Source organism: Rissa tridactyla, chromosome 1 (genome assembly GCF_028500815.1).
Source record: "Rissa tridactyla isolate bRisTri1 chromosome 1, bRisTri1.patW.cur.20221130, whole genome shotgun sequence".
Classification (NCBI taxonomy): Eukaryota; Metazoa; Chordata; class Aves; order Charadriiformes; family Laridae; genus Rissa; species Rissa tridactyla.
The window spans coordinates 31567606-31595529 of NC_071466.1; the positions used below are offsets into that span (position 1 = coordinate 31567606).

Below are 27924 nucleotides of genomic sequence, written 5' to 3' on the forward strand. Positions count from 1 at the left end.
CTTCTGGACAAAACACAAGATGGGACACAACATGTCCAATGTTCCACTGTGGTTATGAATTTTTGGTTTCAAATGCCAGCTCACTCTTTCCCACAGGTAAAATAGCTGGGTGCTGGGGACGCTCCTCCCCTGGTTCAGGAGAACTCCTGGAAGAACAAGTCTTGAACATCAGCCCTATGGAACTCATTTCACAAGTGACCCTTCCCTCTACACTGCCAGGCTACCTGCTCCAGTTTCATTTGTCTACCACTTTTTTACCACTATTTTTTATTTTTAGTGGGGTGCAAATTCAAATTTCAGCTGGCTCAGTTTGGCAATCCCAAGGGTCAACATTTGAACAGTGTTTTCAAAAAAGGACTTTGCAACGCTCCACTCCAACTGACTAGCAGGCCAGATGAAGCGTGCCCTGCAACTTGTGAGTCTCTGCAAAGTTTGGCACTGACCACCCAACAGAGCAATACCGGCGCTGGAGCCACGTGTTAAACTGATAACCAAAGCAAGAAATATAAAATGCCTGCTAGAAATTTAAAAAAAAAAAAAAAAGCTCTGAAACGTAAATTAATTTTCTAGTGAATGCAAACATACTGTTTCAGACCAGGGTATGTATATATTCCCTCTCCTCCCCTACTGCTGAAACAGCAAAGCATGCATGGCAGATGGCATGATTCATCTGAAAATTACTCTAGCAGCACTCTATTAGCCTCTAAGGAGTAAATTAGGATAAAAATATTCTGAATGTTAACTTAAACTAGGCAGTTGTCATGAGAAGTCGTCGGGTCAGTCTACTTGCTTAGTTTGCAGAATTTTTCTTTCAATCAGCAGTAAGCATTACGTATGAAGATATCACCATTTATTTGTTCTACCTACCAGGAATTAATACAGAAGCAAGAAGGGAAGCAACTGAGGGACAAAAAAAGGTTTATTTTCTGACACATCAGTAAAAAAGTACCAGCCGAAGTCAGGCCAAGAGCCACTGAACATCACGTTAATGACAGCACCAGCCATTGCATAGAATCATAGGGTTGGAAGGGGCCTCTGGAGATCATCTAGCCCAGCCCCCCTGCCAGAGCAGGGTCACCCAGAGCAGGTTGCACAGGAACGCGTCCAGGCGGGTTTTGAATGTCTCCAGAGATGGAGACTCCACCACCTCTCTGGGCAGCCTGTTCCAGTGCTCTGCCACCCTCAGAGTAAAGAAGTTCCTCCTCATGTTTAGGTGGAACTTCCTGTGTTCAAGTTTGTGCCCATTACGTCTGGCAAGAAGGGATAGATTCAGTTTCTAGAAACTGCACATCTTAGCTGGGAGAACAAATTCCCACTGGCCCAGTCACTGGACGTGAATCTGCTCAGTTGCAGACATGGAAGGGACCTCAGGAAGTCTATCCTCTGCCCCAAGGCATCAGCAATTATCTCCAAGACATTTGCAAGAAGCTGCGTGGGAATAACATCCACCGAGGGAGCCACCCCCAGCCCCAGTCGCGGCCCCCCCCAGCTCACTCACAGGTCCACAGAGGACAGAGGTGGCCAGCAGACACCTCCAGGGAGGTGAGTGAAGGCCTTTGCTCAGCTGCCATCCCGCTCCAGGCTCTCAGGGCAGCACTGGCCGCCAGCCCGTGTGCCACACAGGGTAACTCGCCAGGGGAGTGACAAAACAAATGCCGTGTCACATTCAGTGTCAAAGCAGGCTTACCAATCAGCCTGCCCCAAAAATGCAGTTAGAGCATCGTGCCATCAGCCCCCCTCCTTCACACAAAAGACAGGGGTCAGAGGTGCTGCATGTCTTCTTCCAGAGAAATTAAAAACCATAGGAAGTAAGGAATTGGGTTCCCAGCTGCAAGGCACACCGAGCACTCGCTCCCGGACCTGTTGGACTAGCACACGATGCCTCCAACTGAAACTCCGTCACTCGTTTGAAAAAAAGAAACAAAACACACACTTAGATGGTTCAGACTATGCTGACAGTACAAAAACTCCCTGCGGTGCAGGACACTGCCCCAGGGCCGACTACCGTAACGTTAATTGCCTGGCCTCTGGGCCTCAAGCTAAAAAAGTCCTTCCCAAATAAACAGTCCACAAGAACTAATTTATTTTTTTGCTCCATCAGCGATAATCCTCAGTCAACAGAGGCTGAATAGTTGGTGTGCTTTAATACGCAGGTTAACCAACCAGGGGGTGAAGCCAGTAATGCAGTTGCCCTCAACTTTGGGGAGAAGGTGGGGAAACTGTGCTTAGTGTCATCTCTTCAAAAAGGCGTTTTCTACATATGTATACGCTACCACATCAGCCTCGTTGCATAACCGGGTTGTGCAATCGTTGCAAATTCATTTACATCTTCATTTTTGTTCCAGAGCTCCAGAAGGGGGAAGGAGAGATCACTGTCAAAGGACGGGGTGAGCTTTGCAGAACTGGTCTCCTCAGCCACAGGAGGATGGTCTGAAGAAGGGTGGGAGGTGGTGGGAGGGCACCAGGACTCCCCCACTAATGCCACTACCTCTCACCCGGAGCAGATGTTTGGAGCAAAGTCTTAGCTGGAAACCTCAAAGCAAAGGATGACTTCATAGCATCAGGGAATGACTAGCGTTGGCTTGGACTGCAAGCAGAGAAGATTATGGTTTCTCCTTTTAATACTTATTACTATGTCATTGCCACAGGACTGTAAAGAAGAAATATGCAAGAGTGCAGGATCAGGTTTTCATAGACTGAACAAACTGGATTATTCAAGAGCGCCTCAAGTTTCCTAACAAGCATGGAAAAGTGTGCATTAAGATAGCACCTCTTTATTTTCCCAAAATCAATTGCAACAGGCTGTGTTTTAAAATACTGCTTTAAATGGCCATCCTCATTTTTTATTTCTAGAATTACTACATTTGTGGATGAGGGCACAACACACCAGCAGCAGCAGGGACCGGACCCTAGACCAGCATTAATACTCCACCGGCTAGAATATACACTCACACAACGTTAAGAGAGATGCTCAGCTCTTGCATCTTGAGGTTTGCCTTCAACCATAAACCCTCAACCATAAAGATCTGAGACCACGGTTTTATTTAGAGACTGTGTGTATATTCATCAAGGAAAAAGAGGAAATAAGGCCAAAAAAAATTAATCCCCCAACTCGAGCCCAAAGAGAAAGCTCCTGGTTCAGCCTTCTCCATCCCTCTCTGAGGTTTCTCAGCACCGTGCCACCTGCGTTTAAAACACACAAGTGCCTTCCAGCTCTGCCTTAAAGCCACCCCAAGGATGGCAAGGCCAAGATACTGTGACTACTACAGAAAAGTGAAGCTATTAAGCATGCAGTCACACTCTGCATTTTCATGTCTAAAAAAAAAATAAATTTCACCTTTCTTTTTTTGGTATTGCTTCCTGCGCTATAGATTTCTAGATACTAATCAAGATCTAAATATATCTAGCTAGATAAAAATACATAGTGCATTTTTATTTATGTTTGAATTATATAACGCAATTTGATCAGATCACACGTGAGGCTGCATCCTCACCCTGAATTTCAAAGAGCTTCTGGTTTGAGCTGCAGATCCGCCAGCCAAGCAGAGCTCAGCTCAGAGCGGCAGGGCTGAAGTAGGACAAGGGCGGCAGCGGCGAGAAGCAAACAGCAACGGCAAATACCTGAGCCAGATCCAGCTCCGGCAACTCAACCTTCCTTAACATCACCACAGAGCTCATTAAAAAAAAAAAAAAAAATTTACACACCATTCATTTACATCTTCAATTTTGTTCCAGAGCTCCAGAAGGGGGAAGGAGGGATCACTGTCAAAGGACGGGGTGAGCTTTGCAGAACTGGTCTCCTCAACCACAGGAGGATGGTCTGAAGAAGGGTGGGAGGTGGTGGGAGGGCACCAGGACTCCCCCACTAATGCCACTACCGCTCACCCAGAGCAGACGTTTGGAGCAAAGTCTTAGCTAGAAACCTCAAAGCAAAGGATGAAGGTAATACTAATGAATCTAATCAGCAAACGTTTATCTTGGAACAACACTTCCATCATGAATTTTTCACTTTAGCATTGCTTTCCTCACCTGAACCTCCAGCGACACTGGACCAGAGGATTCGGAAAAACCTTACTGAGGAATAAAGGCGGCAGCAGCAGTAGTATGAGGATAGGAGAGGCCAAGGGATGTGCCTGAGCTGCTCTATGTCATGAGGAACCTATAGGGTGAATCACTACAAACTTCTCCCAGCTAAGAGGAAATGGGATTCCTTTCCCTGACCTCCCCCTCACATCTGAGCAGCAAAGGGCGAAGCGCCCACAAACGTGCCTGATGGACACCAGCGTTTCAGCAGGATCCCACCAGCTCCAAGCATGGAACAACCACCGGATCATGACTGCAACACCCAGAGACACCTGCGCAGCATCACCCTGCCAGCGCCTGGGCAGGAGCCAGGCTCCAGATGTCCCCGAAAGGCCTTCTGCTCACACCTCCCCCCCTTTTCGATGCCTTCCAACCCTTGCCTCCAAGAGGAATGCTGCTAAGGGCAGCGGGGAGCAGCCCTGGGAGCCGGCCCTGCAGCACTCCGATGCTGGACCCCATGGGGCAGCGCTGCAGGGGAAGGGGGCAAAAAGGGAAAGGAAAGAAGAAGGGGACTAACCAAACAGTTACAAATTACACCTGCTAATTACGCAGAGGGGAGACAACAGCGAGAATAATCCCTCTTCCCTCAGCGCGCCGCCTTCAGAGCCAGGTTTTCTGGGAGAAGGGGTTGTGGGGGTTGCAAACAATTACATTAAATTTGAAGGTTCGCACTTGAAGAGAATATTTTTGGAAAGAGAAATCAACACGTTAACAGCGAGCGGGAGCACAGAGCACATAATCCTTTCACATCCTGACAGGGGAGAACTGCGGAGGCCTGTTATGAAGCATCTCTGAATAACAGCATCTTCATTTTTTGAATATCTAATTAGGAGTTTCTATATATTGCAAAGCATTGCTATAAGATATAATTTAGTTGGCAAACACTAAAGATCTCTCAGTCTGTAAGTATGCTTTTGGCAATCAAAATTTAAATCTGGATATATATCCAAGATATGTACGGCACAGGTACCTTTTTTTTTTATTCTAACAATTACATTCAAATTAGCAGATTAACTCGAATCAGTTCTAAGCAAATGCAAGCTAAAGGCAAATCACCCTCCACCACCACCACAACGGTGTATTTTTTGGATCGTTGGTATCCTTACTCCCGTTAGCAGTTTCAAATACATTTAACGTATATTAAAGGGCAGCAGACAAAGTGAAACAAGTTTTGCCTAAATCTGAAAAGGCTACAGATGCCAGAACTTAGCACCGACTCGGACTTGAAACTCACACATGCCAAAAACACATTTGCAATTGTGCTAATTCCCACTGTGGGAACTGAAAGGCGGATTCATATAACACAACGGGCAACAAATGCATTCCTTTAATTTCAGTCGCCAAATTTTAATTAATTTCCATCCCAGGCAAACATTAAGCGTTTCTGCTGATCTTGCAGGATGTAAGCTCATTTGCACAATAAATGCGGTCTAACAAGTCACCACATTTATAGCAAGTTGCTTCAGCCTTATCTAACTGCGTAGTTTGAGAAGTCAGTGATGGGTAAGTGAAACTCCACCCACGGCACAGTTTCTGGAGTTAAGCGTAAGAAAACTGAAGAAGTTGCTACCTTCTCATTGCGAGACTGACAACGGTATTTGGACAATCGGAGTCCATATGCTGACCTACGCGTATAACTCCTGTTTAGGAAGGGGAGGAAAAGCAAGCAATTTTCACTTCGGTTTTCTTCCACAAAATCAATGTCCGTATTCCACGCGCTCCAGAGTTCCCCTTCCCAAAAAAAAAAGCAAAAGTCAAAGACCCTCTGCTGCCCGCTCGCGGTAACTGCCAAAAAATGGAAAAAAAAAAAAAAAAAAAGAAAAAAAAAGGAAAACAAACCAAACAAATTAAATTGTATAAATTTAAATAGGTCAGCACATAAACAAACAAGTGGCAAGTTCTGCCTGTGCCAAGAGGCACCTATCGCCACAGCATTAAAGTGGAGACCATCAGCAAGAACAGGGTTCCCCAGGAGGTGGACGTGCCAGCAGAAAGGACAGCCGGGGAACCAGCCAGCACGTAGTGGCTACTGCCCATCCACGCACGGCCAGCAGTTTTAAGACCAGCTCCAGGAGAACAGCAGCAGTGTAGGGCCCTCCCAGCTGTGTCACTTCTGCTCACTTGCTGCCCTCCTCCTCTGAAACACCAAAAGGGAGCAGGAGAGCGGGGCCCCGGCTGCTCAGCTCCCGAGCGGGGGGCTCAGCCTCACCTCTGCATCTCCCGTCTTTATGAGCCTTCAACTTTCCCCAAAACTACAGTTTCCATGGAGAGCAAAAAGGCTGCTTACACATATAACTCCTTCATGCGTGCACACCGCTCATTTCATTTTTTTTTTTTTAAATAAAAAAAAGAAAAAAAGTGTTTAATTTCCTGATTTCTGCGCATGATGAAAATTTCATTCTGGTACTAACTAAATTAAAGAGGGGGTGTCTGTAATCTTTTTGGAGGGAGACGCCAATATCCAAGCAGCAGAGAGCAGCCCACTTCATCATTTCACATCCTGGCACAGAAGCACGGAGGCCTGGCACGAAGTAGCGTCTGAACAGATATTTAAAAAAAAAAAAAAGAAGCTGCTAATTAAATAAGAGTTCTTAGATATTACAAAGCATAGCTAGGAGACATAACTTAGTCGGCAAATACTATGGGTTAAGGACACCTCTGCTTGCAAGCACTTTTTTTGGCAATCAATCCAAATTTAAATCTGAATATGTACTATTTTAGAGACCGTGTCCCACACATACACAGTACGTTCTCTCAAGTACGCACATGCCAGGCCCCAGAACTTACACACCCCTCAGACCTATGCAACAAAAACAGCCTTGACGAGACAAAAAAGGAGCCCCACGTGCCCCCACCAACGTGAGCCCGGGCTGCAGTTCACACACCAGCAAAGCACCCGGGGAAACACAGGCTGCTCAGAAATGCAATCACAGCCATCCCTGGCACGCTGGCTTGGAGCAGCAACGGGACCCAATGCACTTCCAGCTGCATGGATTCCTAGCATTCCCAAAAATTAGGTTTCTAAGGCTAGAACAAGAGAAGACTTGTACCTTTAAGCTTAATTAACTCTGGAATAAGACGTGTTTTCAGACGGAACTATGCCGTCATTGATACTGTGCGGTGATGCAAGATGCCTTTAACATCAGTAAGTTGGCTGAGCAAATTGAGCGCTGCCCTCCGCTCCTCCAGCAAATTTCTAATCTCTGCCTGATGCTGCTGCTGTCAGAGTCCAGGGAGGTTGCCAGTGACTACATTTTTAAACACTTCTGGACCCACATACCACAAAGCAAAGCATTGCTAGACCTTTACCATTTACTGCAGAAGTGCTTCAAAACTAAATACATTTCCCTCCCTGAGTATTATTTTAAGTGATCCGGTAAAGATCAGTATCGACTATTGAAATCTAGCACAAGCACGAGGCCTAATGAAGTTCTCAGCAGATAATCATCAATCCAGTAAAAGCAGCTGACTTTGTTCTTTTTATTCCTCCACCTCCTCCGTTAGGAATGGAGACCTACCAAGAAACCTCATGATACAGCTGCTCCACTGCTAACTTAAGACATCTATCTGCATATCACAAACTACACTACAGGAATGTGAAGCACCTTTGTTTGATGAACACACATGAACAACATTTACTATTTAGAAATAATACTTAAATGTGAATAGCACTTGCCCTCAGAGATCAATTTAATTCATGCTGAAGCTCTCTATGAAGCAGCAGAGATGCTGTTCTACAAAAACTGTGACTCTTCCCAGGGCACTTCATTTCTGAAGAGCAGTGTTTCCCCAATATTTAAAACCCATTTTGGCAACCAGACTTACAAACAAAATGCTACAAAATTCATTAAAATATTAGTATGCACTACCATATGCTTAACTATGAATAGCGGCAGCCAGCATCAGTGAATTTGAAGTTCCTACTTCACAGGAGTTGACAATATAATAAATATACCCATCTTTTATGTATTTCTGAACGAGGAAAACAATGAACTATTTACCTGGTGTCTTCACTATTTCTAACTTCTCTATTCATTACTCAAGGTCATAAAATCATCTCCACTACAAATCCTTGTTTCATGTACAAACTTCCTCCCAAAACAGAAAGGGCTGAAAGTTGAATCTCTGTAGCCACAGCCCTACATATTTCACAAATCTGTGGCTGCAAAATGTATCAGCATTTTTCTTCCAAAAGGCAAGCGCTCATTTTTACAAAATATTCACCAGTTGTGTAAACAGAGGAGCATGTATTTAGGTAGTATTACGCTTTGGAAACTGAAAAAAGTCTGAACAGACATCTCAAGAGTACATCATTTCTGGAGTCTTATAAAAAACCTAACATAACAAAAATATTGCCTATTTTACTGTCAATAATTGTATTTAAAAAAAAAAAAAAACAAAAACAAAAACTCACGTACCTCACCTAAACATCTTTATCCCCTTGTACTACACTGCTTCCCTTTTCCATCCCAGGCAGAAAAAAGCCCCAATTCCCTAAATCACCAGCTTCGCTGATAACTTGTGAAACAGTGCAAGCGGTACAAAAATAATGATACTAAGGAAGCAGCTGAGCATGTCATTAGGAATACAGCAGCCAAGAGAGCAGTTACCTCGTTTCTGTATCAAAGTTAGTTAAAAGTCAGGCACTTCACGAAAATTTACTGCATCATGTCAGTATACAAAGCCACTCAGGCAGTTTTTTTTGGTGTTTAATCTTACCTATAAACATACAAGTAACTGAACAGAAAGCATAGCAAATAGAAAATGGGCCAAGAGAATGAAGAGTATTTCCAAAACACAATTCAAGGCTCTGGTGGGAAGCTCTAAACCACCCATGAACGCTGGGACACATCACACAAGACAGCACAAGCCCTTGGCAATGGACGCATCTTGGGCATCCCGGCTGCTGAGAGGCTGCGTGGTCCCTCCCAGCCGCAGCCGGGATGGGGTCAGGGAAGCCCACACACCACCCCAAAAACTGGGCAGCAACATGAGCTTTGAGGTCAGAATGGGCTTTTTCCTTCAAGCAAGGCCTGAGGTCAAAAGGGCAAACATAAAGGGAGAAACAAAATTAAGTTTAAAAGGAATAAACAGTTAAGGGCTGGCACTGCGATACAGCTTTGCTGTGAGTTATTCGGGCGCAGGCGAGGAGAGCACCTTGCTGTGCTGAACCTTCCTACCTGAAAGCTTCTCACTTACTAAGCGAAACACAAGCTGGTGACTCACAGATAGAGAAGGAAGGCTGCTACGAAGGACTTTTTAGCAGCAGTGAGCAGGTATGCCAGCCACTAAAGGTCTGGCCATTTCTCGGAGCGTTCCCCAGCCGAGATCAGGCACCACGGCAAAGCAGATGCACCTACAGCTTCCAGCTGTTGAGGGTATTACTAGTGGCACATGTAAAAGAGTATCACTGTAACCGCATTTAACTTGGCAGAATCCAGAAATAGAAAACCAAATGTAAATACTTATATATGCATATGCATGTGTGTGTGCTCTAATGTACATCTAATACAGTGCATGATCCAAGGGGGTCCACAAATCATCCAGGGAAGCATCTAAAGGGACAGAGGTAAATCTCTACAGGTATGTAACCAGCATTGAGGGAATACACGGCAATTCTTCAAGGCAATCTTCAGCTGTGATATTTCCACATAGAAGAAGACGTGTAATAGAAACCTCACAAAGGCGTACTCATTTACACACCTCAGGAGGTGCACTCATTTATACAATTTAAATAAATTGTATAAATTTCCATGATTTAAATTGTTCGTTGATCTGGAATCAAAAGCTTTGGACAACTTCTGTGAGGACTATTCTTAATTTCTCGACGTCTTTCAAACACGTCATACTACGTGAGGCTTTCGAATCAAATACACCACAACCCAGAATTTATTTTGCATAGAGACCGATTCACTACTGAATAAAATCATGACCACACTCCTATGGTAAGGCCACCCAAAGCACCCATCCCACACCTGTTTCGTCCTCAGGCTTTCAGGCTTACATCCATTCATCCTTCTGCAGCCAGATATCATCTATTCTCATTCCTTCAGCAATGTCAACAAATAAATTTAGGTGATCAAGTTTCCTCGGGACAAGAAGTCGAGGAGGTGTAAATACCCATGGGACCTTAACACCTGCCACTGTGAAAAATAAACAACCCATCCACCTCCAGACAAGTGCCACCAAAACCCCGTGTTTTCTGTTTAAGAAAAATTACAGGATTTGATTTGAACCCATTTTCCAAAGCAGGTTAAAAGGATGAGACCATTCAAGGAAGCTTAACTCTGACAGCTCCTTCATGATAAATCTCAACAACCTTGCCATAAAGCAAAGACATCATGAAATACGCACATCACAGAGATGTTTTATATACGATGATTAGCCAAAAAGCTATCAGATTTGAGTAAATGAAGAGTTATCTACAGCTGCAGTGATGTTCTTGGAGGACCATAGACTGTCTTAAGCTCCGTGTTTCCCACTAGCACAGGTAAGAGCAAACGTTGCTTTCACTTGAACTACTACCAGGAGAAAAGTTTCATTCTTCCATGCAACTTTCACAACAATGTCTTTGCTATCTCTGAAGCAGATCTTGCTCTTGCTTCAGCTTTCTCCAAGCAACACCGGTCGCTGCTGGCGCTGGTTCACGTTCAACAATACAGCAGGTCTGGCACAGCCCGTCCCAAGTGCTTCACTCAAGGTAGCCGCCAAGCAGGGGTTAATGCGGACTTTGCTCTCAAGAAGGTGTTTTTATTTATAAAGCATATATTTATATGTGCTTTAGGCAATCCTGCTGTAGCAGGGGAGGACCAGATGATCTCTAGAGGTGCCTTCCAACTCTGAAGATTCCGTGATTCTGTGATAGCAGAGTTTGTGCTAAGAAAGTCTGGAATAAAATACTTTGTATGTACAACTGAGAACAACTTTACCTCCTTTAATAGGTTACTATTAATATTATGTTACCACCTTTAGCTTCTGTTCTTATTTAAAAAGCCATTTTTATTTGAATGTTTTTATTCAGAACTCGGATGCTATTTTGAGCTCCCAGCAGATAATGTTGGCACCGTTGAACTTTTTTATTCAGTGAAAAAAAAAAAAAAAAATGAAAAAGCAGCTCAGCATCAGACATTAAATCAGGGCAGTACACATTCACAATCATGAGAGCCGGGAGCCCTTGTCTTCTTGGTGAGAAACACAGCCTTGCCACTACACAGAAAGCGCACATTCTTTTTAATTTCTTGTGTATTCCATAGGTTTTGTGTATAGTTTGAAAGGTGCCTTGTTGCACTTGCAACTATGCAAACTCCAACAAGATGAAGTGGAAGGGAGGGATAAAAAAAAATAAAAACAAACTAAAAAAAACCCACCAAACACCCTCTCTCATTCTGCTAAACACCCACGCAGTATGTACTGCCGGCCCTAAGTCAGTGCCAGGCTCTAAGGCGAACCCGCGCTCCCTCTGTCAGCAGAAAAATCCACCGCCGATCCCTGCTCATGGCCGGAGTGACGCTCCTCCTCTGCCGGGGCCCTGGCCTGACTCCGGCTTCGCTCCCAGCCCCCCGCGCCCGCAGCGACAGCAGGTCCCCGGCCCCCAGAGCACGAGCGAAACCAACGGCCCCCCAACTGAAAAATAAAAATACTCCTTCCTCAAGCTGAGCCCTGGATAAATGGTGATAAACGAGGCAAACGGGCCGCACGCCTCCAGCAGATCAGTTACAGCGCTGTCACCCAGCGGCTGCCACTACCTGCACTTGAAAATATGTTTTAGAAACGTTGCACTTATCTGGCTAAAGGGGCAAAACCGGCAAGCCTATGACTTTCTGAGCAGCCCGGCAGTGAGGCAGCCAGAGGAAGGGACTAGGGCAACATGTGTCCAACGCAGAACACAGTAACTATTTAATTATGCTAGCAGAGTACATGTGGATTTCCCCACCAGCAGTGGCGGGGTACCTGCTGCGCCCTACCGGGGGGTACCACAGCCAAAAAACAGACCAGTAACGGCTCTCCCCGTCACAGCGGAGGTATGAGAGCGTAGGAAGAGCTCAAGCAGTTGGACGGAGGTTGTGCGAGGCTTCTTATTTGCTGAAGCACCACAGGAAGAGCAGCAATAAAATAGGAAGCACCTAATAAGTAGCACAGTTAGCAGAGTTTCTTACTTGCTCGCTTGAATTTGGGAGTTCTTTGATTTTATTTTGGTTTGTTTGGTTTTTAGTTCTCTTCTCGTTCTGAAGAGGCACCTGATGTATCTTGCCTTCTCCCCCCCCCCCCCCCCCGAGAGTGAAATACCACTGGAAGAAAAAAAAAACAGCGTTTTCAAGTGACAGGTTGCCTTATTTAAAAGTTGTCAGCTATCAATCATTTCACTCCTATTAAGGGTTTTCATGAAAGATGTCTTCAGACAATTATCCTTTAAATTTTTTAGTCAAACACATCGACAGAAGCTAACAAATTAGTTTTAAAAGCCTTAAAAGCCCTCAGCTAAGGAGTTTGAGATTAATCTGCATTTCCTTAGAAGGACGTTGCTTACCTCTAAAAAAATAATAAATTTATAAAAATCTGATATAACAAACATTCCTAGCCATGCAATTAAAAAATACATAAATACAGGATTAGAATTGACACTTTGGTGTTTTTTTTTAAAAGGCAAATATTACAGATACTGGAAAGTGAAGCAAAAGTAGAAAATGGACAGTTCTGCTACAGCACTGCAGAGCTTGGCTGGCCCGAACTGGACCAAAGTCACCAACGCACCAGGACGCGCTGATGCCATGCAAGGTGCGTGCACCTCGCACATTTATTGCCATCATTTAATCCCTCGCAGGGTGGAGGAGGCTCTGCCTTTACGCAGACGGCTAAAGCTCATTCTGACAATGCCGTCACGCAACAGTGCCACGAAACTACGCGCTCTGCCTCCGCCACGGGCCGGGGCACAGGTGGGTGACACAAGCCGGGGCACAGACGGGTGACACCTTCTCCACAGAGGCCTCGGAGGAAGATGATTTGTTCACAGCAGCGTTAAGCGCTCACCACCGGGAGGGATGCAGAGCCGGTGGGCGAGGGTCAGCGTGGCCACAAAGCCCCTCGCAAAGCGACGCCAGGCTCAGGGCCACCTGCGCGGGAAGGCGGCTGGTCCCCACAGAGCCCCCCGGGGACCTGTGGGCGAGGCGGGGCTCCGGCAGCTGGCCTTACGGCAGCACCAGCCCCTCGGCTCCAGCCTGCGCAGGGCTGAGCGCAAACCCCCGTCGCCAACAGGTTGCTGCCGCCAGCCCGCTACGGCTACCGAGGCTGCGCTGCGGCAGGAAACTCCGTCCCACTATTTAACAGCAGAAAGACGGTCCCGCAACCCAAGTTTAACAAAGCCATCAAGACAAATACAGCGGCTTACTCATTAAACACACGGTATTTCTGCAACCCTTGTCCTGCCTCCGGCTCTTTCCCCATCCCTGTTTGCTTCTGCCCCCTCTCCGCCGCCCGACGGCAAACCCCGCCGCGCCGGGACGGCTGCCGGCACGGCCCCCCCGGGGCCGGGCAGTCCCCCGCAGCGCCCGACGGCCAGCCCCCCCACCGCCCGGGTGTTGAACCCCGGCCCCGGCCGGTCGCCACGAGGGAGCGGGAGGCGGCGGCGGTCCCGCCGGGTTTGCCCGGGGACGGCGCCGTGACACGGCGTGAACTTTTGCTTTCGGCGGGGCAGGGCGGGGGGAGTGCAGGGGGGGGAGGGAGGCGGAGAGAGGCGAACCGGGGGGGGGCGGCCGGCCCCGGCCCCTCCTGCGCTGCACCGGGGGGGAGGGCAGAAACGCTTTTTTTTTTTTTCCCCCCTTCGGAAGGGTGAAAAATAAGTAAAATTTTAAGGGGGGGAACCAAAAAAAACCCCTGAATCCGGAGCGCTGCGAACTGCGCGGCGGGCAGCGAACAGCCCGGGGGAGGGCACCGTGCCCAGCCGCTCGCAGCCCCGCGGCGGAGCCTCCCGGGATCCCCCTCCGACACGGGGGTCCCCCGCCACCCGGTCCTCACCTTCCAGCCGGCCGAGCTGTTGCTGTCGCCCTTATCCTTGAAGTAGGGAACGCTCTTGACCATCCACTCGTAGATCTGGGAGAGGGTGAGACGCTTCTCGGGGGAGCTCTCGATGGCCTTGGTGATGAGGTCCGCGTAGGACAGGTTGCCCCAGGCGTTGCGGCGCGACGAGCTGCTCTTGCGGGGCTGCCCGGCCACAGGACCCGGCGACAGACCGGCCACGGGCTGCGGCACCGGGGGCACCGGCGGCGGTCCCGGCGGGTGGAGGCGGCAGCCGGCCTCGGGCGCCGGGAAGTCCCCGCAGCGGCAGGCGGCCGCCTCCGGGGGGGCGGCGGCGGGGGGCAGCGGCGCGAAGTCCTCGCTCTCCTCTAGCAAACTGAGGTTGCTGATGAAGTCGGCGCTGAGCCCTCCCGAGGCGGCGGCACCGGCACCGGCGGCGGCCCCGGCCGCCCCCTCGGGCTGTCCGCCGCAGGACGGCGCCGGGCTGGAGGTGGCCGAGCTGGGGGGGTTGAACTCCGGCCGCGGCAGGGGCCAGGTGCAGGAGCGGGGCCGCGGCAGCGGCTCGAAGTCGGGGTCGATGTCCACCAGCTGCGGTGCCTCGGCCATGGTGGGGCCGGGGCGGGAGCGCGGCGGCAGCAGCGGGGCGGCTGGGCTCAGCGCCGCCGCCCCATGCAGGCTCCGGGCGCGGACCGGCGGCGGCCCCGACGGCGCGGCCGCCAACTCCCCTCGCAGCTCTGGCCCCGCCGCCCTGCCCCTGCCCGGCTCCCTGTCCTCCGCGGCGGCAGCAAACAGCAGCAGCGACCCGGCCGCCCGGCGCGCACCGACTGGAGCGACCGCCCCGCGCGGGCCCGCCTCCAGCCTTCCTCCTCCTCCTCCTCCTCCCGGCGGGGAGGGACGGCCCGCCCCGCGCCAATGGCAGCGCCGCGCCGCCCGCCCGCCTCCCGCCGCGGGGCCGGTTTGGCAGGAGGGTGCCGGTGCCCCCGTGCTGTTTCTGGGTGGTTTTTTTGTTTTCCGGCGGCGAAGGAGTTGGGGGGGGCGGCGAGAAGCGGCGGTACCCACCGCAGCCCCGGGCTGGGCGGGCGGAGCCGGAGCTGCCTTGCCCCCCCCCCCCCGAGGGAGTGAGAGCCCTTCGGCCGCGGGGTGCGAGGGAAGTAACTCTGCTCGCACGGCGAGCTGCGGGGGCGGGAGGGGTGGCCACGGAAAATGCCCCCGTGAGAGCGTGTCTGCCGTGGTCGCTGCCGGCGGGGTCCTGCCGCCCGCACCGACGGCCCCCGTGCCTGCCGACCCCGGGGACCGGCGGGGGGCCTGGGGACATCCCCCGCCTGCAGCGGGGCGGCTGGGGGGGAGACACCGGGGGGGGCCAGGCGGCTCCCCGCTCCCACCAGCAACCCGGCCGGGCGCCGCTGCCGCCCGCTCCGTGGGGGCTGCCGCCGGGGGACGGGACCGGGGGCTGCGACAGCTGCCTTCCGTCCCTCCTTCCCTCCCTCCTTCCCTCCCAGGCCGGCTCCTCGCCAGAAAGCGTCTGCGCCTCCCGAAGTAATAGACCTCCCCTTCGGCTGAGCGTGTTTTCATACCGTGAGCTGGTGTTTCACTCCGTGGGTAGGCACGGGAGCTCGGGCTCATTTCATTTTAAGTCAACTATTAAACAGGCTTTATATTTTTCCCGGCAAAACCCAAGGCCACACAATTTAGTAAGGCTCGTATTCCCCCTTCCAAAGAGGCAGCAGTTACAGGACATGCCACCTCCGCCTTCCGAGCCCATAAACATACAAAGAGATATATGTTTGAGGCAACACAGAAGTGTTATTCTGCTTAAAATTAAATGGAAGACGTTGGCTTAAGCTAGGGAAACGATCCCAGGGACGGGGAACGACTCAATGCCTTGTTCAAACTGGCAACTTTTGTAGAAAATCCGTTTTGTTTCCAGTAAGGACTGCTTTTAAAAAACGTACTTCAGACATGGCTTAGTAAGTCACGAAATTCACAACCAGCCCTGGCATTTGATGTCGCCTGTCAAAGAACCACCGGAGCAGGGTAACTGTCACCTTTGAGACCGCGAACCTGTTACTCTTCCCTCCTCTCTGCATTGAGGCAGAGCGCGCTAATGTTATTTAAATGCGGTTCATTGTTCCTATAAAAATATTTTCCGAAAATGAGTAACAATAATGAAGGAGAGAGAGTACAAGACTGGATTTAGGCCCACAGCATATAATTTAGTGACAGATCATACATCTACATACACATGCTGTCTATTATGAAAACACTTTTTAAGACATGTGATGACACCTAACTATATAGTTAGGGCAACATATGCATAAATGCATAGTAACTGATCAAATTTTAAAGGACTGTTTTTGTCATGTTTATTTTCCCAAATGCCAAAGGTGATTATACCTTATTATAGGTTGGCTGCTTGTCAAATTTCAGAGTTGCTTTGCCTTTAAGTTATTTCTATGTTTTCCGAATCTTGCAAAGGATTCAACCCACAAATTTATATTGCTTAGCCCACGGATTTTAGAAAGCCCCCCCCCCCCTTTTTTTTTTCCAGTTTAAAAAAAAAAAAGGAAGGCAAAATAGTCCCAGTTCAACCTAATAACTTGCATGCCACGTTTTCAGCTTGGAACAGCTTTATCCGGCAGCGTTACACAACTCGGCTACAGTAGTTGCCCTGCAGTAAGGGAGAGCACCCTGCCTTGGAGAAGCGGAGATTATATAAAGGGGAGAAGCAGCCAGGGACGCGCGGCGAATGGACGTGTTTAAATGGGAGCCGAAACAAAAGAAGTGCCCGAGAACACTGAAACATTTTCTTTTTCTTTCCTTAGAGTCTGAAAAAAAAAACCAAAACCCTAAGAGCCAGACTGGCACCCATCCTGCTCAAGGAAAAGGATTTATTACCCAGGCTTTCTTTAAGGATTTTTTTAAAAAAACTTGCACTCCTTGCTCTTTTATTTTGTTGAAAGTAGAGATGTTATTCCCTGACCTCTATTGGTATACGCAGATGTTGAAAAAATAGCTTTCCTTTGTCAGATGCCAACTGTGAATACTGGGAAGAAAGCTACTGCTGGGGATTTTAGGAAGCCCTGGTGTGTTCCTAGTTCAGCCCGGCTCGTTTTGCAGGATAAGGGTTGTATGGCCCTTTCTTGGCCCCACACGGCGTTGCCATCGCTCATCTCCCCTTCTTGGCGGGGTTCTGCCACACTTGTGCCCCTTGTTGCTGCTTCCAGCTCAAACCTTCGCAGCGAATACAGTGGGAGAGCAGTTTGCAGTGGAGGGTGAGGGACATGGAGGTACAGATAAATAAAACCAGTGCCATCAGAATGCTGCGTTTGCTGGGTGAGTGGGGCCCTGTGACTCACAACGCGACACCCAGGGCTTCTCTGTGTTCCGCGGGGATTTCGACTATCGCATGCTGTCGGCTGGGCCAGGGTCTGCCGAGGGTGGGAGGAAGGATGAAGGCCGACGAGACGATGCTGTGCACTTTCCTGGGATGAGTAATCCAGGCAGTCTGCTCTGATTTCGGCAGAACCGCCTGGGTGGGTGAGTCCTTCTGTAAGGCCACCCAGTCCGCACGTACGTGATCGTCTGCTTTCCTCGTAGGATTTCTTCTCTCCATCAAAGCTTCAGTAAGTGCTTGGGGGTTGAATCCTTTCACGTCAACCAATTTTAGAGTGAAAGCAATGAAGTGACACACGTGCCATGCATAATATGAGGGTCATGCGAGCGGGATGCTGTAACCCCGACCTGCAGCACTCCCCCGGTGCACCCCGACAGCATTGACCACCCTTAGGACACGCTGCCATGAACGAAACCACACGTTCAGCTGCTGAAATGGAGGGGGGGGGGTATCCTCCTCCCAAAACAGCTCAGCACAGCGATGGCTCAGTACAAGAAATTTTACCGCATCTACAAATGACAGCGTTAAGTTTATCTCATCTCCCACAATGCCGAAATGCTGATGGATGCACCACAATTCATTTTCTACTCCCACGGTCCTCCTCCCACACTCCACCTTTTCATTTCTCTACTCCTACTCCTGCTCCCGCTTTCCACTCCTCTACAATACAATATCTCCTATCATCCTTAGCATCAACTTGTATTTTCTTTCAAATTAAAGACCTGAAGATTGCCTTTTATCATCACTGGAATAAAGCGGAGCCTTTTATTCATATTCTGGGTTCGAGGCAGCCAAAATAAAGGATCTGTACTCTCTTTTTACTACCGTCTGCATAATTCACTTTCTGAGGTTTTGATCAAATTCAGCAGGAGATTACATGAAGTTGAAAGCACTCGTGCTCTATGTACAGCTCTTTTTTCTACACGTGTGTGCGCGGTGAGAGAGTACAAACGTTTTAACAGAACAAAAAGCAACGATGAAATACCAGTTTGCGCCTGGTATCATAAGAGCTGGGAGAAAGCTTATTTTCCAAGGAAGGATGGGGGAGTTCAGCACCTCCAGTTTCCTCCCACGTCTCTCAGAAGGGATCAACTTTGGTTTGCAGTCTGCGTTTCCCAGGAGCCTGGGTATCGGAAGGGTGCTGTGGCACTTCAGTCACATCCCCTCCCAGCTCAGGGTGACCGAGGGTGTCCCCACACAACAGGGTTTGGACGTGTCCCGGGTGGATGCGGCATCCACGCTGCTCAGCTGAGGCAGTTCAAGGTGCCTGAAGCTCTCCCAACCCACTCAAGGCTTCTTACACAGCCGCTGGAGAAAGGCAGTCCCTCTGCAGGGCATTTTGGAACAGGATCTTAACTTCCTGCTGTGAGCTACCTCCCAGGAGTGCTCATGTCTCCCCACCAACCAACAAACCACAGAGAGAACTGAAGGATCTGCTAATCCCTTGCCATGATTTGATGGTGTTAATGTCTCCACCCCCTTTCCATAGAATTATAGAATCATTGAATGGTTCAGGTTGGAAGGGACCTTAAAGATCACCTAGTTCCAACCCCCTGCCATGGGCAGGGACACCTCCCACTAGACCAGGCTGCTCAAAGCCCGATCCAGCCTGGTCTTGAACACCTCCAGGGATGGGGCATCCACAGCTTCCCTGGGCAACCTGTTCCAGTGCCTCACCACCCTCACAGGAAAGAATTTCTTCCTAATATCTAATCTAAATCTCCCCTCTTTCAGTTTAAAACCGTTATGCCTCATCCTATCGCTCCACTCCCTGATAAAGAGTCCCTCCCCATCCCTCCTGTAGGCCCCCTTTAGGTACTGGAAAGCTGCTATAAGGTCTCCTCGGAGCCTTCTCTTCTCCAGACTGAACAACCCCAATGCTCTGAGCCCGTCTTCATAGGTGAGGTGCTCCAGCTCTCTGATCATCTTCGTGGCCCTCCGCTGGACCCATTCCAACAAGTCCATGTCCTTCTTATGTTGGGGACTCCATCCTGCCCTTTGCCTCCTGCCTCGCACAGCAGCACCCACAGGTGGGTCCAACTGGCCCGGGGAGAGGTGGGTGTCGCATTTAGGTTCCCTCCGCAGTCAAGGGAGGGAAACACGTCCCCCCATGGGTGATTCACCGTCCCGGATGACAGAGTTTACCAGCCACGGGGATACCAGGCTCTTGCTCCGAGTAGTTCACACTCATTTTCAGCCAGTTGCCTTCAGGCCAGTGAATCCCACCCATGGCATTTTATAGCACATGGAAAACACATAATCACTGCTTCCCCTGCCGTCGCATCCCTGGGATTTTCAGGGCTCCAGAAGTGTCTGGTGGCTCAGTGCAAGCCAAAAGTGATGGGCAGGAGGATGCTGATCTCAAGGCATGACTTGCTGAAGCAAAAAAAGTGACGCTCAGCCTTGCCTGGCACAAACTTTTACATTATTTCTTGGTATCCAATGTACGCTAGCACCTATACACCCCAGAAGGGCTGCAGCCCTCCTGAGCTCAACGGTAAGAAAGAGGCCAATGCCACCCAGCGTTGGGCTAACAGGCTAACTGGGCACTGCGGAGCGATGGCAAAAGAAAGGCATAACGATTAGTTCTACTTTGCAGGGGGGGAAACTGGGCCACCATGAACTCGCATAACATGCAGAGGACATCACAGAGGACGCATGGGCAGAGACAGACTTTGAAGCCAAGTCTACCAAGTCCCAGTCTTTAGACAAAAAAAATTCATGTCACCAAATAGCTGTCAGAATACTTGCTAGTGTGGGAGTTGACATTACCTTCTCTCAGCTCCACCTCCTGCTATACACGGGTGGAAATCCTGAATGCTCCCGCTAGAGGCAGCGAGGCCCTTCTGGATTTACATCTGTATGGACAAAATTAGGGCCAGGAGCTGGTTCCACTGCCTGCTCACCTCACTGGACATATTTCAGAGTTGAGAACTGTCAGTTCCTTGCACAGCGTGGTGCAGATCCAGCCCCCAGAAAGACTCTAGGCAGCCCACCCCCTCTTCTCAGAGGAGATGTGGAACCATGGTTGGAGATGTGAAAGCTGCCCAACAGCCAAATGCCATCTCCTTCACCTCCTCATCGCCTGACAGGGGAAGCTGGACTGCTGCAACCAAGGGTCTTGCAGCAGCTGCTGCATCCTCCTCATTCTCATCCTCCTCCTCTTCTTCCTCCTCCACCTCCTCTTCTTCACCAACAGCAATCACCAGCAAGTCTCCAAACCAGACAGCAACAACCCACAGCCAGTCCCTTTCCCCTTCCCCAATTTTTTCCATAGGAGATTCGGTGGCAGGGAGCGGCTGAAGGGCTCAATGGGTGCTGCTGCCAGGAGGAAGGGCGAAAGGGAGCCATCAAGAGGGGTGAAGGCGGGGTTGCACTCCCCAGACTGGGAGATGGAGCTGCTGGGGGTTGGGCCACCAAAATCTCGGTGCAGACCTAGTGGCTGCTGAGGTCAGACCACCCTGGCTTAAAAGAAATGCTGCAATAAATATTTAGTTAAATAAATTTTAAAAGGGATTTAGGGGGAAAAAAAAGTAATTTTTAAATTAAAAATAGCTAGCAAAAATATTTACTGTATGTTTTTGGACAATTTCCTTTGATGTTGTTCATACCTCATTCGTCTTCAGTATCTGCAAAAATGTAAACAATTAAGATTTGAGGGCAAGGTTTCATGGAGACCACTTCTAAGTTGCACTATTTGAAGGATTCAGAATTTACATTTTCTTGTGCAAGAATTCATGTCAGAAGCACTAATATGTTTTTTCCAGTCGAAGAAAAGAAATAATAATACAGCCTTACTGGTTGGTGCTATTAATGCAGCTCAAGTTCCTACTAAGTGTGGTTCGTTCTTAGCATTTGGACAAAACCGTATCCACTGAACGAGCTCAAACGAGGCGCACATTTCTGGGAACCACAGTCTGCTGCCACATTTCATAAACAGAAGAAGGTAAACTACAGAAAATATTTCATACAAACCCATCTCTCAGCTCCCTCACAATCTAGGCTGAAGACCTGCCATTTAAACATATATCCTCTCACACCCACATATACACATCCAGAAGCGAAAGACTGAAGCACAATGTGCCCGAGAAATGATCCTTACCAGGATCAATATGATAAATACCAAAGGTAGCGTCTACGTAGCGCTATCTGTTTTTAATGTGTCATGTGCAATCACTGGCTGTGATGTAAAAACAGAAGGCAAGAGTTTATCAGGTTTCAGATTCAGCTGAATCACCCGGCCCACCCCTATGCAGAGGCCAATGTGCCTGGAAGTAAACACAGTTCAAGTGGTGTGTATGTTTTCCAGGGTATTGGGTTTCTGTTTTGTCGTAAATACGATTTATTACAATATTCTCCCACATCCTACGGTCAATGTTTCAACATTTTCAGGTGCGTTTCTCATTTCTCGTTTTCCTTGATATATTGCTGGAGGAAAAACTGACTGGCTTCGCATGATAGCTTTTGTATATTAAATAATTTTATTGTGTTTGAGCAACAAACTAAAAACAGGACTCTTCACAGCTACGGTATAATTCAGTGGTTTCTCTTCAGCCTGTAGGAAGGAAAATTCATGGCATGCTACAATGCAATGCTTGACAACTATTTCATCTTCTTTCTCTTTGTTTCACTGGAAAACCGATAGCTACCTGTCACCAACCAGAAAAATAATGTACAGCCAGAATCAACACGGAGGCTGTGGCATGATAAAGGCTTACTTTTTTAAAAAAATATTTTTTTTTCCATTGTTGAATTCGTGCTTGAAAAGCATATTTATATATGTATACAACTGTATTTGCATACAAATGAGTGCATTATGTGTACTCTACACAAATGCATATGCATGGTATCTTTATATACATTTTACGCTAGATTTATATAGATGCAAACGTGGTTAGACAATAACAGTGAGACGGTATTTTGACATATGTGCATATATTCCTGTGCTGCTCGTGACTAACACATTACAGGAGGCAGTGCTTGGGCAGGATGCTCAATAGGTAAGGTTTATAGCGCACAAATATTGTCCACCATGTAAATGTCCACAGCGGAAGGACGACGACCCCGGGCAGCTACACTCTCTTTCTTCTTGTGAAACGCAGTTACTCCGCGCTTTTTTTTCTCTCTCGGTAAAATGGGTATAAAAAATGTCTGCCCATTGCAACCCCGTTAGTCAACAGTTGAAGCGCTTTGAGATCTGGTGCTGCAAATGCAAACCTTGCTGAGGCCGGGCCTGCGAGGAGAACGTGCTGATGAAACTGAAACTAGCAAGGTCCCAGCAGCAGGTTCTGCCTAAAGGCAGAGGCACACCACGTACCGGCCTGAAAACAGATAAGAAGAGCAACCACTGGTTTCAATTTTACATTTGCATCTGCCAAGCCCCGAATAGTGAACCTGGACCAGGGTCAGATGAGCTGGTGCCACGTGATCAGTGATAGGAAGGCACATGGCGAGCGGCAGCTTGGTGGCTTCTCTTTTTATCCGAGAAAGAGATGGGGATCTCCAGTGAGATTTAGGAGGGGGCTTCAGGCAGAGAAAAGCATCAGGTGAGAAGGGGTAAATGGTGGGGCTGTTCAGCTGCCTCCACCCACACGTTACAGAAACGCTGCTGCAGCTGCAAAGAAGTCAGCAGTGGCTCCCTGCAAGCCACCCACTTTCACTCTTTGCTCCAGTTGTGGCTACCAACCTCGTTGGCTGATGAAGCAGCTTGCAACAAGAAAGATGCAAAACCCAAAAAAAACCCCAAGCAAACAAAACCGAAGTAGAGTCTCAGACAGCAACTGGACTCCCTGGTACCCCCTCTTTGCCGGGGCAGGGGTCGGTTCATTGAGACACAGACTCACAAGGACACCTTGTCCTCTCCAACGGGTGCCAGAGCCGCTGGAGAATGGGAAACGCAATGAAGGGGCAGAAGGGAAAGTGAGCTGAGAGAAAAATGGGAAGAAAAGGGTGGAGGGAGATAAGGAAATCACAAAAAGAAGTCACAACAAGGGCAAAGTCATGAAGAAAGGAAAGGAAAAAAATAAAAAGGAGGAAAACGAGCACAAAACAAGGAGAGAAAAGAGTCTCGGCCGCTGTATGAAGAAAGAGGACGTATATTAAAGCGCCCCAAATTGGAGCTTTTGCAAAACAGAGAACCCACAAGAATACTTAAAAGGCACTGAAGGACCGTTATCCCAAAGCTATGCCTCCAAGGGACAATGGGCGACCTCCATAGGCGTCCAGGGCAGGTCTGCATGGGTTACTCCCAGAGGGCTCACCCTGGCCACATTCACGTCCACACCACAGTGTGCCTTGCAGAGATTTAATGGCCGAACGTATCCAGAGCTCCTGCCCCTGGCTCAGTCAGAAGTAATTTTGCATTTCCAGAGTTTATGCAGCAGTGAAGTCCACCTGGTCGAGAGTGGGCTGCAAAGCTGGTCCCGCGCCTCGCTTTCTGCCGTGCATCAGCCCGTCAGAATCTCCTGTCCCTTTATCCTGGGGCACAGCTGATGTTGCCCTGCAGCACACCCAAGTCTAGATTAAGCACCCCTGGGCTGCTCTTCCCTGCGATGTCTCCAGCAAAGCCAGGTGCTGCTGCAAAAAGACACAAGATTTGGAGTTGGCAAAGGAGCCCTGGCCTGGTGGTGCTCCGTCCCAAAAAGCCAGGCACAACATATTGGCTGGTGGGCTCAGGGATGCCAGGGACTGACAGCTCTTGATGAAGTGGTAAATCAGGCAGCCAGCTGCTCTCTCCTTGACCCACCTGAATAAATGCCAAGGCACCCTCAGTGTTTCTTGCTAATGTTCTGCCCAGGAGGACCCAGCAGTGATGGCCGCTGCATGTTTGGATACACACTTGAAGGAGGACTCAGGAGTCAAAATAAAATGCACAAGGGACAGAAATGAATTTAAAAAAATTCCTTAACATATGTTGGTTTGTTAAAAAACTCAGCCTTGTATAGTTTGGTTGCAAAATTGCATTTTTACACTACAGGAAATTTCGTGCAGAAAAGCAGGACTGCCTGTTACTCTTCCAGATCTGACGGATGTGTCTTCCTTTCAACTGATATCTTCCTAAAATTTTTTTTTAGTGAAACCTTTTCTTACAGCCTTTTTTTTTTTTTTATTTCTTCTACATATACACCTGATCTTACTCTTTGTAAAATCGCCGTGGTGTGGTTGAAAAGTCCCTTTGCAAACAAGTAAGGAGCACACTTTTCTCACAAGACTCAAAAAGCATTACCTTCTCTGCACAGGAAACTTTCTGCAAAATAAGACATCTATCACGGAAGACAAGAAGTGCAATTCTGGATACTGAAAGTGTTACGTTAGGGCTTTAACATGGCCAGGCAGAGCTGCCGTCTCCGTTGTTCCTGAACAAGCCTTTCCAGCCACTCGTGATGTCAGGAGGCACCATTCAGACAAATAACAGCAACCCACATCTCTGTGGATTCTCCTCAGCCTCCATAAATAGGCACTTTCTTTGCTGCTCCATCATGTGAATCTAATGGGGGTTTTTTTAAATATTGGAAGTAAATCAGGAGTGCAAATACAGGCACCCGTCTGACCCCGTCTAGACCCTTCCTCCTCAACCCCCTGTTAGCAGAGGGGCACTCAGGGTGTGAAGCAGATGTACAGCCTCCTCCGGAGCAACTCGGAATCCAGCTCAAAGTTGGTTCTCCAAACCAGGCAGGCTCCATGCCTCAGCCTGCCAAAAAACCACAGAGGCGAGGAAATGACTTACCCTCCCCAGAGTCCCGAGGCTGTGGAGATGACTTGGTTAGTCACCAACTGCCTCCAGCTTCGTCACCTCGGAGACTGACCAATGGACAATAATTTCTTATCTTGCAGTGTTGGCATCTACATCATTCAGACCCCTCCAGGGCACCAACTTTAACCAGTGCTGAGCATTTGGCAGCTTGAAGAGAGGGAGAAAGAGTGAAGAAGGTGATGTTTGGTCACCTTATGGAGGTCTCTGTGAAGGGTGGAAAGGTAGCTCAAGAATGGGCCTAACTGCTGAGATAAGAAAAGAAGAAGAAAACAAAGACAGAGAACAAAAGCAAAGAAGCTCAAAAAGATGTCATCATGTTCCTAAAAAGCTATCAGTATCTGGTAGCTGCGAGGGGAGATGGTTGTAAAACTCCCCATTGAGTACCTTGAATTTCTCAGTAGCTGACTGGTTATCAAAGGTTGTAGTTTGCTGACAGTGACGGGCAAATATTTCTGACTCACCAGAGCAGCTCTCATCTCTGCTTTTCTGACAGATCTTCAGGAATATGTCTTTGCCCTGATGCAGTTTTGCAGCATTATGGGTTTGCGTTATAATCTTTCCCCTCGATTCGTGTTTCTCCAAGGACAAGATAGCAGTTGGTGGCCTAACACAGCCCAGAGGAAAGTCCCTGCAGAAGCAGTCGCCCAGATGACCTTCGTGCACTCCTTGGTTTTCAGCTTGATCCGGCTGCAGGTGAGAAAGGAGACTCGGTGGTTGCTGGTGCTGTGAAATCAGCAGCCAGAGGAGTTCAGCAGCCAGATGGGTGGTTTGCAAAACATGAGCTGTGGAGTACTGGCACATCGATTACACAACTCTTCATCCCAAGCACCGTTGTTACGGTATGGGTAGCGACTCCTCCTCCATCGTCAAACCCAAGATTTTCTTATGATGATCAGAAAAACCATCTATTTGGGTAACGTCTGTGAAGTCGTGCAAACGGGTCTTCAAAAACACCCACGTCAATGGATTCTTTCTTTGATATGTTAATCAAATTCATGTGCCAATGTCAGAGGAAATCAGCACATCTCTTCCTCAGTGGGTTTACCGTCTAGCTGACAGATTGCTGCATGTGCAGCGATGTCTGAGCCAGCCAACGAGATCTGCAGCTGAGCAAGGAAGTGGCTACGTGCCATGGAGGTAAAAGCAAGGTCAAGAAAATGGCTATGGTGAGACCAAAGGTAAATGCTAAGCAGAGCGGTGACAAGGATCCAGAAGGGATTTTTGACAAGCATGCTGGCATGCTGCCTTGCACAGCTTGCTCTACTCCCGCAGATTTCGAGCAAAAGCAGTCTGTGACAAATATTTTGAGAGTGCTTCACAGGAATCGAAGCTGCAAGATGTTGAATCTGCACTGGCAGAGCCAAGCGCAAAAAGCAGCGAGTGAACTTTTTCCCTACACTGACTACGCCGCAGAGTAAGTTTCCTGATTTGCAGGGGCTTTTTACGCTTCTTGTCACAGGCAACCTGGCTATGGAGAAAAAATATCTGGAAACCTCTTTTGCGACAACCCTGGTGGCATATCTTGTTTGAATCAACCTGGGCAGGGGGGTGGGGGTGGAAAAAGGCCAAAAAAGTTGAAAGTCGTGTGCAGGACCCAGGAAAGCTGTTGAATGCTCATGTTGGGCATCGTCTTGCAGCAGACGAGGCGAGCAGCCTGGCAGCTGCTGCGCTCAGCGCGGTAGCGGCGCCGTGTTGTTGCTTCGTGGATGATTCACGTGGGCTTGGGTGAGGGAAGCAGGCAATTCGCAACAGGGATTTCTTCTGAGGCGGCGAGTTTGGTTAGAAACCAAAAGAGCAACCCAGGCCGTTGGAAACAATTCAGAAGGATGCTTTTTTTTCTTCTGGGAGGACAACAGCTTCTGTTAGCCATATCACTGCAGGCACAGCAAGAACGTGGGAGAAAAGCCCTGTTTCTCAATATAGTGCATGTGGCTTGCACAAAACCTTTGCTCGGCTCAGTTGGGGGAAAATGGAGTTAATTAACTTGTTATGGCAGTAAAACGGGCCTCTGCTGCCTTCTAGCAATATCTCCAGGCAAAGGGGAAAGTACCTGCAATCTTCCCAGTCATAAGGTGGAAGAGCAGCTTTCAAGTCGCTTTTGTGCTGGCCAAGGCTTCTGGGGAGATAGGCATTTAAGAGGCTGCGTGCAGCTTCATTTAGTAGCTCAACGTGTGGGTAAGATTCACCTGCCGTGACTCAGGCATCTAAAACTTAACGTTTAGGTCCTTGCCAACCATCTTCAGCTCCATTTGTAGCTGAGGAGAAAAACAGGCAGAGAAAATTCATTTATCCAAAGCCTGGCCTGAAAGCCAGGGGAGCCGAGCGAAAGAGTCGGTGGAAAGGGAGAGAAGACCGGCAAGGACTTTAAAGACTGATCCCCCTACATGGGTTACAGTCAATATTACCAGTGGCCTTTAGAAAACCAGAATATTCTTGTTTGGAAGAGCTGCAGATGGAGTCATCTGCCCCTACCATCTCTACAGGGTAAGGTAGATTGCTCCCTTCACCTGTTAACCTGTTATTACAACAAAACCTCATCTTCATTGGCCGCTCTGCCGCCAGGCTCACCTTATCTACCAGCAGAGAACGCTGATTTCATATCAGAAGCGAAGGCAGGGCAAAGAGCGATGGGGAGGCAGGGTGACCAGCAAAGTGGGAACCTCGAGGCAGCAACCAGGGATTC

At 48.7% G+C, this 27924-nt stretch overlaps 1 protein-coding gene across 1 annotated transcript in view; it reads right to left on the reverse strand.

Annotated features, from left to right (window-relative positions):
- Positions 1–14914, reverse strand: part of FOXO1 (forkhead box O1) — a 66826-nt gene extending 51912 nt beyond the window's left edge. The window contains exon 1 of the mRNA XM_054201538.1: positions 14095–14914. Coding sequence (XP_054057513.1) covers positions 14095–14700 — 606 coding nt within the window. The 5' untranslated portion in view covers positions 14701–14914. The remainder of the gene's footprint in view (positions 1–14094) is intronic.
- Positions 14915–27924: the final 13010 nt, after the last annotated feature.